This window comes from Leptonychotes weddellii, chromosome X (genome assembly GCF_054177405.1).
Source record: "Leptonychotes weddellii isolate Sample4059 chromosome X, ASM5417740v2, whole genome shotgun sequence".
Taxonomy (NCBI): Eukaryota; Metazoa; Chordata; class Mammalia; order Carnivora; family Phocidae; genus Leptonychotes; species Leptonychotes weddellii.
In genome coordinates this window covers 69438304-69453937 of record NC_138385.1, presented here as the reverse complement: position 1 = coordinate 69453937, position 15634 = coordinate 69438304, and the positions used below count along the sequence as shown (strand labels likewise).

Genomic DNA, 15634 nt, shown 5'->3' with positions numbered 1-15634 from the left:
GAGCAGGGAACCCGATGCGGGGCTCGATCCCAGGACCCTGAGATGATGACCTGAGCCGAAGGCAGACGCTTAACGACTGAGCCCCCCCAGGCGCCCCCCCACCTGCATCTCTGACCCTCACACAGCTTCTTGTTTCTGTCTCTTCATAAATCTCTTGTGTGTCTCTCTCTGCCTCCCGTCTTCCTAGTCTCCATCCCCTTTCTGGTATGTCCCTCGGCTTCTATGTCTCCATCTCCGTTTCTGTCTCACTCGCGCCTGCTCCCGGTCTCCGCAGGCCCTCCCAGTGGAAACTGCCTGGGGTCTGACCCCGCATTTCCTTCTTGGGCAAAGAGAAGCTGCCTGCGGGCGCAGACCCGACCTGACCGCTCCTCCCTTGCCCCGGCTCCAGTTCCGGGGACCTGGGCGGCCCGGGCTCCCCAGGCCCAGCTAGGAGCCCAGGGGCTCCGCGGACGCCGGGCGCTCCAAGGAGGCCCGACACCTCTCTCCCGAAGTCGCGAGCGTCGGTTGCTGCGCCGGGTCCCCCGCTATTCACCCCGGCCCCGGCCCCCGCCCCGCTCCCCCAGCCAGCGGCCCGAGGAGCCAGAGCGGAAGGGCCTGAAGGTTGCCAGGAACGGCGCCGAGACCCCCGCGCGTCCCGCGGCCTCCCGGGACCGGAGACAGTGAACGGGGGGTCCCGGGGGCGCGAGAGGAGGGCGGAGGGCCCGCGTGTTCGGGTGCACCTGCAGGGGCCGACCCTTAAGGAGCGGGAGGGGGCGGGGCCTGAAGCCGGGCAGAGGTTCGGGCTAGAGACTGGGGAGGGCCGGGGAGCTGCGGCTGGAAGGGGCCTGTAGGAGCCCAGCCCATCTGGAGGGGACCGGGGAGCTACAGCAGGGATGTGGCCTCAGAGGAGCCAGTTGATACGTAAAAGAGGTAAGGGCCTGCAGGATCCTTAGAGGACAGGGAGGAAAGACAGGAGGGGGCCTGCGGATAGTCTGCGGACACCACAGCCGCGTGAGTGGGGCCTACGGACTCGCGGATGGGAAAGACTGGGAGCAGCTAGCGGGGCAGTGTTTGATAGGGGCAGGATGGGGTCTGAAGATACGCGGGGCGCGCGGGGAGCTGGGGGAATGGGGCCCGGCGGTGAAGAAGGGGTCTCGCCCAGAAAGGATCACAGCCTGGAAGACCCTGGGTCCTAAACCAATGCGCCCCTGGAGCTCGGAGCTCGGAGCTCGAGGCCGGCGCCGGGGCCCTGCGAGGGCCGTGCTCACAGTGCCGTTAGGCCTCCCCCACCTTGCTTCCCTGAGTCTCCAGCCTGGCGGCTGCCAACCCCCTGGCGGCTGCCAACCGCCTGGCACCAAGGCGCACAAGCGGGCCGTGTCGCAGTTCTGCTACTATGGGGGCACCCAGGCCGTTGGGAGGTCAGGGACTCTATTTTTACCCGCAGGAAGCAATCTTGTCTAAGGACATCACCTCTTTGTAACGACTTGCACTAGAAGACACAGTTCTTAGGTCCCCGTGAGGCCATCTGCACCCCAGTGGTGACAGTGTTGGCCCCATGCATGTAGGGGTTTGCATGGAAGAGACAGCGTTTGGGGCCAATGTCCCTCCAGAAAAATCTCTTTCTCATAATGCCCCCACCCCAATATGAAAACTCTTTTCTGGTTATTTTATGGTTGCTCTTAAACAACTGCAACACTGAACATCAGTGGAGAAGTAGCTCTGTGGTGCAGGAGACTGACACAGGGCAGCTTCCTCAAGAAAGCTGGATCCTTCGGGGTGCCTGGGGGGCTCGGTCGTTAGGCGTCTGCCTTCAGCTCAGGTCATGATCCCGGGGTCCTGGGATCGAGCCCCGCATGGGGCTCCCTGCTCCGCGGGAAACCTGCTTCTCCCTCTCCCACTCCCCCTGCTTGTGTTCCCTCTCTCGCTGTCTGTCAAACAAAATCTTTAAAAAAAGCAAGCTGGATCCTTCTGACCCCTACTTCCATCCCAGGTCCATGGGGAAGCACAGAGGGAGATCACATTCACAAATGGGGTGACTGGGATCCAGAGAGCCAGAAGTGACTGTGAGATCAGATTTCCTAGCCTTGGCAATGGGGGCATGGGCGGGAGGGCTCAGGGATGCAAGGTGCAGAACTACTCCCCTTCCCCACCCCAGTAATCCTTCTGTTCACTCACTTCTTTGCCAAGCCTGTTCTTGTCTGCCTACGAGTCATCACTTGGCCCCCACACACCCTTATTCATGTACCTATTCACATCTTGATTCATGATTCATTCCCCCTCCTGCTCATTCATCCCACAGACATTTACTAGAGCCCACTCTCTATGGGACTCCAAGTTCTAGGACTTCTGAGTCCCTGAAGAGGGCTCTGCCCCTTGTCCTAAGGAGGGGCTCCCAACACGCGTGGCTCAAGGAGTACAAACACAGGCATTTCAAAACTGGCTTTAAATACTCATCAGGGCGTGAGGAAAAGGAGCTGGGGTGAGAACTTGTTACATGTGAATTTGGGGTTGGGGTGCCCTGAGAAGGGGACCCATCCATCAGGGCAGCTGGGGTGCCCCACCCCCCACCCTGGGACAAGGGAGCAGAGTAGAGGCCCTCTCTGGAGGGTCCCAGGGCCAACTGGGAGCCAGCCCTCCCTTCGAGGTAGATCATCGGGGAGGGAACGGAGGAGGAGCTCCCACGGTGGTGATGATAGGCAGTCACTTCCTCAGTGGTACTGCTGATAGCCGGGATAGCCTGGGGCTGAGGTACCCTCCTTAGGGGGCAGCTGGCTGGGGTCCTCCAGGAACGGGGGTGCTGGAGAGGAAAGAATCAGGTAAGGGTGAGGGGCAACGCATTTTGCACCTCTCCCTGAGCAGCATCTGTCAGATACTCACCATTGCGGAACTGCTGGGCAGTGTAGCGAGTAAGGAGGATGCCAACACCCTCTATGAGGGCCAGGAGGATACCCCCCATCATTGCCGAGCCCACCATGGCCAGTGGGCCACCTGGGAGAGTGAAGAGGCAGGGAGAAAGAGGTGAGGGCAGGCAGAACAGGGCAGAAGGGGCTGGGGCTGGGGGCCAGGGGCTGGGGCACTCACTGCGGGCCGCCAGCACGGCCCCGGTCAATGCTCCGCTGGTGATGGAGTTCCAAGGATCTTCTTTGCCCCGCAGGCGCACCAGGCCGCAGTCGATGGTGGAGAACAGGCCCCCCCACACCGCGAAGCTACCTGCAGGGAGACCGAGGCCGAATCAGTGTTCCTGAGGAATCCCCCAAAATCCAGAGCTCAGTGTCTGCGGACTTCCAAGGCCTGAACGCTCGGGCAATGAATGGGGAGAAAAACCCAGACACAAAGGCAGAGAGTAAACTCCTAGGGGATATTCCCCGTCTGCCCGAGGCTGCTCCTTTGTCAAGCGATCTCTAATTGCCAAGGGCATTCCCCTCACCTTTGTAGGGGTTTGACAAGTGTTTACAAGCAGATTTATCTTGGTGTGGCTTTGAACAGAGCAACTTTGATCTTCCTAACCATCACACCGAGTTGGAATTCCAATCTTGGTTTAAGGGAGACGAAAACAGGCTATGAAAGCCGATTAACACTAGGATAGTTAAAGTGTTTCTTGAGACCTTGCTGTGCGCCAGGACCCGTTCTAGGCACTGATTCTGAAGTCTTAAATTCGTTCTTCTTATTAAAGTGTTTAGCAGAGCAACCAGCACTTAGTAAGTTCTCTGTAAATGATGTAAATGTAAATGATGTAACTTACAAAACAATTTAGGTGGTTATTGCTATCACCATCCCCACGTTACCGATGAGGTTTGGAGAGGTGAAGCCACGAACCCAAAGTCATGCATCAGGGAAGATCCGGGACCTGGATTTAAGCTCCAGAATCCACATTCCTGACCCTCCATATTAAATTATTGGGAAACATCACTGTCCTGGAAGTCCCAGGCAGAGCTGGGGCTGGAATGTGGACCCCAATTTGCAGTCTAGAACCACAGGAGCGACCACCCCCAACTCTGCATCCCAGCTCCTAGGTCTCTCCAAGCCTCTCACCTCCAATCTGGGGGGCTCGGATCCTCACAGCGTTGGCACTACCTCTCAGTCGGTGCCGAATTCCCTGGGAAAAGTAAGGAGGTAGGGAGTCAGAACAGGGATGAGGGCCCTGGCACGCAGGGTTTCTAGGTTTTAAGAGAGGGAACACGACAGGTCAGGGGTATCAGGAGTAGAGATGGGGAGCAGGGGCCGAGAACTCGGAGGCTGGGGAGCACCCTTACATGGGCGTTCTCAGCCGTGGGTTGAGAAGTTCTCATTCATTCAGTGATCACTAGCACCTAAGCACCAGGCACCATGCTGTAATGTAGGGATGGTGACTGAGACAGACCTAGCCCCCGCTCTCTCAGAGTTCACGTTACAGTGGGAGAGACAGATCCCCAGCAGAGGTACAGATCTACAAGATAGCTTCACACAGCAATACACACCCTGGAGGAAGTGGGATCAAGAGACATGATAATGACTGAGGGGTCAGGAAAGGACTCTAAAGGGGGGTGGGGGATTGTGCTGAGACCTTGAGGATGGGAACAGGAAATCTGGGCAAAGATCTAGGAAAGAGTTCCAGGAGTTGAGGGGAGGGACAGGACTAGATATATAAACTGCAGAGACCTTGGCAAATGGATGGCATTTAAAGCCATGATGTTTGATAAAATCTTGGAAGAGGGTGGGCAGAGAGAGAGAACTGATTAGGTTACATTAAAAGCATTTTCTTAACTTTAAGGCTGTCCTCCTTCTGCCAGTTAAACTCCTGTCACTTCCCTGTATCCAGGTAATCTGCCTCTGGGGAAAATCTCTCTGGCTTTGCACATACATTGAGGATTTGGGATCGTTTTGACAGCACGGCATTTCCACAGAGGAGCCCCACTTGGGTGGTGGGGGCAAGGGACACAGGGCCATATTTGCAGTTCTTCCCAAACCACAGATCCTGGAGCCAGGCCTGGCACACAGTAGGCTAACAGGCACCAGAATGAGTAAGTCATGGCAGCTCCAAGCAGTTTTCAGCGAAGTATCCCGTGTGGGCAGGGCAGGACCCCCGCACCACCCAGGGACGACCACGACTCACGACAGGGGCGTTGCGGAAGCCCTTGATGGCCTGGAAGACTCCACCGCCGATGACACCCATAGTGAAGGCTCCTCCGCAATCGTCCACAATTCGCCATGGGCTGCAAGCCGGAAGGGGAGGGCGGGGTTAAGTGAGCCCCTCTTCCCCCTCCCATGTTGCATGGACTCCTTCCAACTGGGAGAAGGCAAGTCACTCGAATGGGAAGCAGCACTTCAGATAATATTATTTCCCCCCTCATTTCAGCAAGAAATGGTGCAAAAGGGAAAACATTAGTCTTGGCCCTGTCCGCCCCTCCCCTCGCAGCCAACCAAGGAATCAGCCAACTGCTTTCCTACTACCAAAGATTCAATCAACTGATACACGCGGAGTGGGCACGTTTGGATCAGCGCTGTGGAAGCGTCAATTTGCTAGTACTGTTATTAAAGCAGGACGGGGTCGCACCCCCCTCTCCGACAATGAGCACGTCCGACCAAACCCCGCCCTCTTCCCTCTTTTTCAACCCGCCCCAACTGGGAAAAACCAAGAGCAGACGGAGGGGGAAGGATCCGGCTCGTCCGCAATAGGCTCACCCAGGCCCCGCCCCCATTCGCTAAAGCGACCTCGGAAAAGCCACGCGTGGGGATTTCCGTTCGACAACCGCCACCACCCCCCCCGGGCTGGAATGGACTCGACCAGCGTGTCTCTTTTCGTTAACAAAAAGGAACTGAGGAGATAACGGAGTCCGGGGACACTTGGGAGCAGTTGGTCCGGCACCGTACCGTCTCCAGGCACACGGCTGCGGCCCCTCTTAACGGAGCCCGAGTGGGAGGAACGAAGCGGAGGGGAACGGAAGGAGACCACAAATGTTTAAGGGTCTCCCGAGTCTGGGACGTGGCGCGGTGTGGCCGGCGCCTCCCCCGCCCGCCTCCCACAGCTGGCCGTGGCGCCGCAGCAACAGTCCCGGGGCCTGTGCCCATCGCCGTACCAAGGCTCCCGAGCGTACTCCTCCATGGCGCCGGCGTCCGGCCGCGCAGTCTGGCTAAGCCTCGGCCGGGCCACGCCCCCGCCGTAAACGCACAGAGGCGCCCGAGCTCTCCACCCATTCCAGGCCTGCGATTGGGTCGCTTGGCGCTCGTCAGGCCAGGGCCACGCTCTTATTGGCCCCCCAGGTTTGCGTCATCTGTACCGTAGCCTGAGCGCCGGCCCAGTTCCTTCAAGCCTCGGGGAGGGAGGACCTCATTCTGTGCTTTGGGAGAGGGCAGTCGTGTGGTGCTGGTGATCCTAGCCGCGACGAGGGAGGGGCGGCCGGTCTGACAGCCTTCCACTACTCGCGTGATTGCATTGGTAATGTCGGGGTGGGTGCATTTTTTGCAGCTGGAGGAGGTGCTGCACTCTGCTCCCCCCTCCCAACGCATTGGTTCCTCCCACCCGGCAGTCTTTGGGGGACGTTGGGTGAGCCCATTCCTGGGCGCGGGGGAACTGAGCTTGGCCCCTTCGGCGGTGGGCGGAGCCTGGGCCCGGGAGGGGAACTGGGTCCTGGAACACCCAGTCTCGAGGCGGGTGTCGGTGGGAGTTTGGGTGGCATTGCACCTATCTTCCACCTTTTAGCGCGTCGATTCCGTCCAGCCAGCTGTTGGTGCAGGTGGGTAAGTGGGGGTCCAGATGAGTATATGCTGGGAGGAGGCGCTTGATTTTTAGGATCGGGATTTGAATCCTCATTTGAGCTGGTTTTTTTGTGTGTGCGTTTGCCTGTCAGTCCGTCCGTCCCTAGGTCTGTCTGCTATCCACTATGCCGTTGCCTGTTGCGCTGCAGACCCGCTTGGCCAAGAGAGGCATCCTCAAACATCTGGAGCCCGGTGAGCGAGCTAAAAGCAGATGGGCCTACCATGTGCCAGCCTTGGCAGGCACTTTGTTGTTGATACCGCCACTCGATACCTAGCATGGGCCTATTGCGCACCAATCAGTGGGGTGGCGGACATTGTTAGCAATATGGCTTCCTGACATCCATTCCTACTGCGGGCGGGGGTGGGGGTGGGGAATACATATTTCGTGCTTAATATTGACACCTAATGCCTTTTTTGGGGGGCCTATTGTATGCCACGTGCAATCCATCTAACAATCCCTGTAAGTGATTACAAAGTATTCTACGGTAAAGACAGCTTACATCTTCCCTAGACGGTAGCAGGATGCTGATACTTTGTTATTTACCCTAGTGATTACTTTTTTTTTTAAAGATTTTATTTATATATTTGACACAGAGAGATAGCGAGAGCAGGAACACAAGCAGCGGGAGTGGGAGAGGGAGAAGCAGGCTTCCCGCCCAACAGGGAGCCTGATGTGGGGCTCAATCCCAGGACCCTGGGATCATGACCTGAGCCGAAGGCAGACACTTAACGACTGAGCCACCCAGGTGCCCGTGATTACATTATTTTAGACCGACTGTGGTGCCAGGCATGATGCTAGTGATCTATACCTTATTGTTCACCGTATCAGTAGCTGACATGTATTTTGGGCCTGAGTGCTTGGCATACACATCATGGCTAATGGTAGAAGATAATGAAAGGATCTATCATTTATGCCTACTGGGCTGCTCCTGCTAATATTTACACCTCATTGTCAGTAAGTGGCATCTTTTTTTTTTTTGCATCTGTTTTGGGCTACAGTGTGCGAGGCACTGGAAAGTACATCTTATTTTCACCTCATTGATAAATGCCATCTGTTACAAGCTACTCTGTGGCACGCATAGATCTTGTGGTTAATAATACTGATAATGATCATCGATAATTTATTTTAAGCCTATTGAGTACTGGGCCCTGTGCTGATGGAATATACATCTTACTAACAATACTGATGATTATAGTTCACATCTACTTTGGGCCTATTGTGTGACAGGCAGTATGCTGTTGCTGACATATACATTTCATTGTTAGTTCTATCCACAGCTGAAATCTGTGGTAGGCCTACTGAGGGTCATGTACCAAGCTGACAACATATGCCTCTTTTATTTTACCAATAGTAACTGGCAGCTGCTGCAGGCCTGCTATGTGTCAGGCCTAGGACCTGAATGGATTCAGAGCAGTGTTTAGATATATCCCTTGCCATCCAGACTTGCTACTCAATAGACAGAATCAGAAACCCCGGATTTGCCAAGCTTGGGAGCTGAATAGATTTGAATGTATTTTCAGAACAACCCCTTACTGTTCAAACTTCTTTTATCCAAATAGATTTGGATAGCATGGTGTTGCATGCTTCCTGAATGCAGGAACTGGAGGCTACACTTGTTTTGATGAATCCTTGTCTAAATTCTGAAATCAGATAGGTCAGGGTAACAGTATCAAATCTCAAATCTTATCCAAACCCAGAAACAGAAGAGATTTAGGTACATTTTTTGGCAAATCCCCTGATGCTCAGACACTTGGATTTGGAATGTGATATTTGCCACAGCAGGTGAGACCTGATGCACTCCCCCCACCCCACACACACACACGTGGTCCATGTGAATTTGAGTGTCTCTCCAGGCTCTGACCATAGGATGAGAATCCCTCTGGTCCTTACTGCTTTCCTCCACCCCGCTATTCTGCCAGAACCAGAGGAAGAGATCATTGCTGAGGACTACGATGATGACCCTGTGGACTATGAGGCCACCCGGTTGGAGGGCCTGCCACCAAGCTGGTACAAGGTGTTTGACCCTTCCTGGTGAGCCTGGGGAACTGGGCGGTGGGGGGGGAGCTGACGTCTGACTTCACCTTTCCTGTGCTGTCCCTGGCCTTGGGGTAAATGGGGAACATAGGGAAGAGGTCTGGGGGTCCTCCCTCCGGGGTCCTGACATGGGGCAGGTATAGTAGAGATTGGGGAGACAGGAGTTGAGGCTATAAGGAGAGGACATCTTAGCTGACACTCCTTCCCTCCCTCCTTCCCCCCCTTTCCCCCTCCTCTCTCCCCCTCCCTCCTTCCCTCCCACTGCCCCGCAGCGGGCTCCCTTACTACTGGAATGTGGACACAGACCTCGTGTCCTGGCTCTCCCCACACGACCCCAACTCCGTCGTTACCAAATCGGCCAAGAAGCTCAGGACCAGTAATGCAGGTGAGCCGGCAGATTGGAGGGCGCCTCAAGTGGTTCTGCAGTTCTCAGAGAGGGGTCAGATAAATGATAGTGGGTCGGGGAAGGGGCAGGTGAGACAGGCAGGCCCAACCCCAGGCAAGGGGGGTTGTTGAAGGCAGAGGCTGCTGGGGGCCTGAGATGGGAGGAGGAAGGTCACTTCAAGGCTTTTGTGTCTCCAGATGCTGAGGAGAAGTCAGACCGGGGCCACGAGAAGTCGGACCGGGGCCACGAGAAGTCAGACCGAGGCCACGAGAAGTCGGACCGGGGCCACGAGAAGTCGGACCGGGGCCACGAGAAGTCGGACCGAGACCGAGAGCGTGGTTATGACAAAGTGGACAGAGAGAGAGAGCGGGACAGGGATCGGGACCGGGACCGGGGGTACGACAAGTCGGACCGGGAAGAGAGCAAGGAACGGCGCCATCACCGCCGGGAAGAGCTGGCCCCCTACCCCAAGAGCAAGAAGGGTAAGCTGGGCAGCAGGGCCAGGACTGAGGCAGGTGAGGCGCCATGGGCGTGCCATGTGGGGGAGACCCTCACTTTGCTCCCGCGATGGCCTGAATCCGCGGCCTGGGGCATGGTGCTGCGGGCCACACAGACATGCGCTCCATTTCTTCCTGGGATGGGGGAGTTTGGTGATCGGGGCTCCTCGTGCCTCTACCGAAAACCTCACTCTGCCACCTCCTTCCTCAGTGGCAAGCCGGAAGGATGAAGAGTTAGACCCCATGGACCCCAGCTCATACTCGGATGCACCTCGGTAAATGAGAACCCCTCACAAGCCCTTCTCTTTGCTCGTGACTCCCTTGCGCCGGTGACCATTCCTTTCCTCCTATTTCCTTCCCCCATGTGTCAGTTGTTGTAGTAGAGGGGAGGGAGGAGAGAGGGGAGTGCCTACCACATCCCATATTCTCAAGCCCTGACCCCTATTTCCTATCCTCCGTCTCACCCCCAGGGGCACATGGTCAACAGGACTCCCCAAGCGGAATGAGGCCAAGACGGGCGCAGACACGACAGCAGCGGGGCCCCTCTTCCAGCAGCGCCCCTACCCGTCCCCGGGGGCTGTGCTCCGGGCCAACGCTGAGGCCTCACGAACCAAGCAACAAGACTGAGCCTCCCCGCCATGCCACCCCCACCGCCCCCGGGGGTTTTTAATAAAAGCTTTTCGATGGATCGTGCCCATGAGGCCTGAGTGCTTCCTTCCCATGCGCTTTTGAGGCTTCCCAACCCAAGCCGGCAAGATACGAAACACATTTTATTTGCAAAAACTCACCTAAGAAAGTATGGGAGTGGCAAGGATATGGGGGCGACGCGGGCTGGAGGCCGAGATGGGTCCTGTCCATGCCCTCATTACCAGAGTTTGGTTGTGTCCCCCCTGCGTGGGAGCAGGGTGGGGGGGTGGGGGGGCCAGGTTGGGGGTTCAGTGTCTACCTCCCCCCACCCCTAATACTGATCAGAGTTTGGTCCTGGTTGGGCCAGGGCAAGAGGGGAGAAGGAGGCCAGGCCAGCGTCTTCAATCCCAGCAGCTACGAACCCTTCACCTTGGTGAGCAACCTGTGGTAGGAATGGGGAGGAAGAGAGAAACACAGACAGCTGGGGGGGGGGGGGCTGGCAGGCGGGCTGGCAGGCGGGCGTCCTGAGCAAGCGAGGGCGGCAGTTGTGAGGCTGGTAGTCCTGGGGTTAGTAACAGAGCCCACGCAGACAGTGAGTCCCCTGGGTCAGAAAGCTACACGTGGACTAAATAAATACAACATCTTTATTTGGCATTGGGTCTCCTGACATTTGTTCATTACAGTTCCTTAGAAAACAAACCAAAAAAATCAGCACAACTTAATCAAAAATAAAGATCCAACGACCCTATTTACATAGAGCAAAGACAGCCCAGGCATCTCCCGCGCGTGCGTGTGCGCACTCACAAATGCACGCATGCACACGCGCGCGTGCACACACACATTCTGGGAGACAAGTTAAGGGGTTAATAAGCTTTGGGGAGTGCAGGGGGCAGGTTCCACATTTCAGCGATTTTAAGACACCCTCACCCTATCACAGAGTAAGGGTGCCTCATCCAGCCAGTGCGTGATCAAGAGTGGTTGGCAGCTTTATCTTCCCTCTCGGGATGTCTCGGAAAAGAACCCTGCATCCAGCATCTGACAGTGTCTTAGATTCATTGAGATTCAAGCCACTCAAGGACCTCTCCCACCTGCCCCCCCCCCCCGGCACCCCAGATCATTAATTATCTGATTATACCACAAATTCCCAAACCACTAAAAAACAGATGGCCCCTACCACACCCTCCCCTGGAACGGGCTGATGCACAACCCCTCCTCTGGAACGGGCTGATGCACATCTCAGCTCCTGCCCCTGCCTCTCTCCTGGGGGGTGCCCACAAGAGGCCCATTTCCAAGGGTCTCCTGTCAGGGAAGCTGCCCCAAGGCCACACACACAAAAAGACCGGAGCTGCTAATGCGATCCATTGTGGTTGTGAGGGAGGCCAGAAGGCCTCAAGCTACAGGAAGCTGAACCCCACAGGCGTCCGTCACTAAAAGAGCTGTAGGATTTTTGTCCAATTTGTCCTTACAAAGGTGGAGGGACTGCTGGGAGGGGCTCTCCCAGGCATGGAAGACAGGACACCTCCAGCTGAGGGCAGGCAGGCAGGCAAAGAAAGGCCTTGAATGACAATACCGCCAGCCCAGCCCCCAGAGGGGTTGACTGCGGCAGAGGAGGCAGCTCTCAAAGCCCCCTCCAGGGGAGGGGGGCTCAGTCTGCCAGGAGGGGTTCCGGTGACGCCCCTCCAGAAGTCTCTGCGACCTGGGAGAAAACACTCTTCCAATCCCAGAGGAGCCAGGCAGTGGCAGCTTAGGTCCCTGCAGATGCCCAACACCCTCCACCCAGCCCCCCTCCCTGTTGCTCCCCCCCCCACCAGCCCTCACTTCACCAGCACTGACTTGGGCAGAAAGGGCTCCGTGCTGAGGTCTCCGCGATGGGAAGACAGCTTCGGGGGCGGCGGCTGCCCCGGCGGCTGCTGGTGAGGGCAGGGCCCCGAGGCGGAGGCGGAGGCAGGGGCTTTGGCGGCACCTCGGGGCAGACTGTAGAGGTAGACGGCACCGATGACCAGCCCAGCACCCAGGGCGAACAACGGGTCCACGTGGAAGCCGAAGAGGCGGACGGAGGCAACAGTGGACAGCACGATGGACAGGGAGGTGGCGAAGCCCTTGAGGATGTTGTCGGCGTACTTAACGACAACAGCCACCAGCAGCCCGCCAAAGGCCTGGTTGAGCACCACGCCCCAGACGGCCGGCGTGTACCCGAAAAAGAAGCCGCGGCGGGCCACAGCGGTGCCCTCGGCCCACCAGAGCCCCACCAGGCCCAGCGCCGTGCCGAAGAGGCCCAGCTGCAGGTTGCGCAGCCACACGGAGCCCGAGCTGCCCTTGAGGATCTTCTCGAAGTAGACGCCCGCGAAGCCCGAGGACAGACATGAGGCCACGACGGCCGCTAGGCCTGCCCCGGGGTTCTGATCCAGTGGCCGAGGGCCCCCGCCGCCAGCTTGCTGTGCCTGGACAATGGCGACGCCCGTGAAGAGGAGCAGCAAGGAGGCCCACTGCAGCCGGGAGAGGCTGCGGTTCAGCATGAGCACGGAGAACAGCGCCGTGGTCAGGATCTTCAGCTGGTACGTCACCTGCGTGCGCATGCAGGCGGGAGGCACTAAGGGCTGTTCCCCGCCGCCCTCCCCCATGCGCCCGGTTGGAAGGACAGGGCGGGGCAGGTGACCATAAAGCTACCCAGCCCTTGGCCACTGACTGGCAGGCCGCCAAACAGCCCTGCGGTGCCTCCCAGAAAGTCCACAGCTCCGCAAGGAAGTCCCGGGCCACACCCAAGCCTGCGTCCCAACCCCATTTTCCGGCTGTGTGATGAGGAACAAAGCACCTGCCCCGTCTCGGCCCAGACATCACCATCTGTAAATATAGCTGTTGTCTGTGAACCAGCTCATGCAGCAGGTGAGTGAACGAGTGACAGGCTCTCTGACGAGGGCGGGGGGGGGGGTCTTGATAAATAGGTGCTGATGCAAGCAAATCAGCCACGATGATACCGTCGGCAAACATTGACACAGTGTCCGCTGTGTGCTAGAGTGGCTCTGAGCACGGCACACGAATCTATTCTTTCAGGGCTCGCGCAGATGAAGTGGGCGCTATTGTAACGTCCGATGGGAAGATGGGGAAACTAAGGCACAGAGAGGTGAACTGACTTGCCAGAGATCACCCAGCTGGGAAGTAGCAGAGGTGGGATTTGGACCCAGGGAGCCTGGCCCCAGAATCCAGGCTCTTTAACCGTTTTCCAAGGCTGCCTGCAAACAGCCAAAGGCCCACCTATTGCCAACCAAGGGATCTTCCCGGGTATTATTATTTCTTTCAGCCGTCCCAGCATCCTGGTGAGGAGGCAATCCCATTCCCAATTCTCACAGATGAAGAAAGTGAGGTCGAGGGAGAGCCAAGGACATTTCAAAGGTGACACACAGCCCCAGCTCTCTGCAGCCCTCCCTCGTCAGCCTCCTACCTCCCTGACCCCAGCTGACCCCTCTGAGGCCACAGTGGGCATGGGGCTCACCTGGAAAGTGGCAGCCGGCAGGTTGGAGATGGCAACATACTGGAGGTTATTCTGCAAGGTGTAGATGAGAGAGGGCACCGCGAGCTTGAGTGTGTCCACATACTGCACCAGGACAGCCTCGTGGAGGAAGAGCGCCAGGTGTTTCACGTTACCTGGGGTGTATTGGGGGGTGGGGTGGAGGACAGCCCTCTTTAGCACTGAAGATCCTCTGAGGGCCAGGACTGGGCCCGGTCCTGTGTCTCCCCACCACGCTCTGACTTCCTGAGGGCTCGAATGAGGCCTGTGCTCTCAGTTTCCCCACATCTCCAGCAGTCCTCTTGGCTACCAGTTTCATGGACACAAAAAAATCGTCCTTAGCTCTGCGGCTGAGGCTCACAGACCATATTCACTCAGCTCACATTCAGGGCAAGCACTCAATACCCGTCTATCCAATGAAATTGTCAGCATGAACTAGCTTGTGAAGTAGAGGCCTTAGGAGTATGAATGCAAGGCTGCTGACCAGAGGGGACATTTGAGACTCGACTTTGACACTCCTCCTAGCTCCTTACTGGCCCTCGAGCTGCCTGAGGGCAGGGGCCATCTCCCACTCTGTCCGCCAGACAAACAATGACAGTGACACACTGATGTAGCTGCCCTCGCCACAGGGAAGAGTGGAAGCTGGACTAGTCAGCAGCCAAGTCTGGTTGGGACCTGCTCCCACCAATACACGAGAACACCTTCCTGGAGAGTTAAGGCCTCTGCAAAGCTCACCGCACTTTTTTGCAGTTCACCTTCTCTGTGAAAACCCCCACAACTCTGCACAAGGTTATCACAGGGACCTCGTGCTGAGGGCTCGTTCGCAAAACCCCGTCCTGGCCCTTCACGGCCTCAATCCCGGGAGTAATTACCAATCTTGAACCCCTAGCCCCAATTCTCTGGGCCCAGGGGTTTGGGTGTTGGACATTTTCCAGGCATCAGAAAAGTAACATGGTAGATCGAGCACATCCTTTACGTAACATGCCCACACACAGGGGGCTGCGCACCATAACCACACATATTCGTATCTCTGCGGCGACTTGTGTAAATGTTCACACCAAATGAGAAAAATTAAAAAAAAAAACCACAGATATACAAATAGCCCTACATCGCGGCAGGCCAAGTTTTACCACAAAACTTGATTTAAGGGAAAAAAAACATGGGGGAGGGGTTGAAATTGTAGATCTGAGGCGAAGGCCTGCGGTTAAGGCTGTGGCTCTTTGTTTCTCCCCATTTAAAATATCAGCCCCCCAAGGGCAGGATCAGCCCCATGAGGGCAGGATGCAGCCTGCCCAGCTAGCACAGTCACCTCCATAGCCAGGGCAGGGCCTGCCACAGTGAGCACCTGAAGTGTCTCACAATCAACTGAGAACAGAGCAGATGGGGGGCGGGGGGGGGGGGGGAGGACAGAGCAGATGATGGACCTTGAGGGCATTATGCCAAGTGAAAGAAGTTAGACCAAGAAAGACAAATGATTTCACTGACTCCTGGAATCTAAAAAACAAAACAAACAAACAACAAAAACAGACACAGACTCATAGACTCCTAGAGAACTGGTAGTTGCTGGAGGGGAGGGGAGTAGGAGAAGGGCGAAATAGGCGAAGGGGGTTACAAGGTACAAAGTTCCAGTTATAAAAATAAGTAAGTCACAGGGATGAAAAGTACAGCACAGGGAGGGGCGCCTGGGTGGCTCAGTCGTTAAGCGTCTGCCTTCGGCTCAGGTCATGATCCCAGGGTCCTGGGATCGAGCCCCGCATCGGGCTCCCTGCTCCGCGGGAAGCCTGCTTCTCCCTCTCCTATTCCCCCTGCTTGTATTCCCTCTCTCGCTGTGTCTCTCTCTGTCAAATAAATAAATAAAATCTTTAAAAAAA

The 15634-nt window shown here is 56.7% G+C and overlaps 3 protein-coding genes across 15 annotated transcripts in view; 1 reads left to right on the top strand and 2 right to left on the bottom strand.

Annotated features, from left to right (window-relative positions):
- Nucleotides 1–2403: 2403 nt before the first annotated feature.
- TIMM17B (translocase of inner mitochondrial membrane 17B) lies at nucleotides 2404–6176 on the bottom strand. The gene is made up of 6 exons (XM_006738371.3): nucleotides 6036–6176; nucleotides 5072–5171; nucleotides 4012–4075; nucleotides 3061–3189; nucleotides 2857–2967; nucleotides 2404–2776 (listed from the first exon to the last, which is right to left on the bottom strand). Exons 1-6 carry the CDS (start codon nucleotides 6059–6061, stop codon nucleotides 2688–2690), a joined length of 519 nt encoding a protein of 172 aa, XP_006738434.1. The 5' UTR covers nucleotides 6062–6176; the 3' UTR covers nucleotides 2404–2687.
- Nucleotides 6177–6211: 35 nt separating this feature from the next.
- Nucleotides 6212–10324, top strand: PQBP1 (polyglutamine binding protein 1). 11 transcript variants are annotated; one of them, XM_031033629.2, is made up of 8 exons: nucleotides 6269–6394; nucleotides 6659–6692; nucleotides 6807–6906; nucleotides 8635–8746; nucleotides 9022–9134; nucleotides 9332–9616; nucleotides 9843–9906; nucleotides 10102–10324. In XM_031033629.2, the coding sequence occupies exons 3-8, from the start codon at nucleotides 6840–6842 to the stop codon at nucleotides 10256–10258; spliced, it is 798 nt and encodes a 265-aa protein (XP_030889489.1). In that variant the 5' UTR covers nucleotides 6269–6394; nucleotides 6659–6692; nucleotides 6807–6839; the 3' UTR covers nucleotides 10259–10324. The 11 variants fall into 11 exon arrangements, with proteins under 11 accessions (XP_081665048.1, XP_030889487.1, XP_030889489.1 ...); XM_031033628.2 differs by having other exon boundaries at nucleotides 6659–6696; XM_081808922.1 differs by lacking the exon at nucleotides 6659–6692 and having other exon boundaries at nucleotides 6212–6325.
- An 82-nt stretch (nucleotides 10325–10406) lies between these two features.
- SLC35A2 (solute carrier family 35 member A2) overlaps nucleotides 10407–15634 on the bottom strand; it is a 9943-nt gene continuing 4715 nt past the window's right edge. Inside the window, exons 3-5 of one of the 3 annotated variants that reach the window (XM_031033625.2) lie at nucleotides 13749–13900; nucleotides 12092–12232; nucleotides 10407–10700 (exon numbers count right to left, since the gene is read on the bottom strand). In XM_031033625.2, coding sequence (XP_030889485.1) covers nucleotides 10590–10700; nucleotides 12092–12232; nucleotides 13749–13900 — 404 coding nt within the window. In that variant the 3' untranslated portion in view covers nucleotides 10407–10589. Of the gene's footprint in view, nucleotides 10701–10884; nucleotides 12823–13748; nucleotides 13901–15634 lie in introns of those variants that run through there. The other 2 variants (XM_006738377.3, XM_031033624.2) reach the window with 2 other exon arrangements.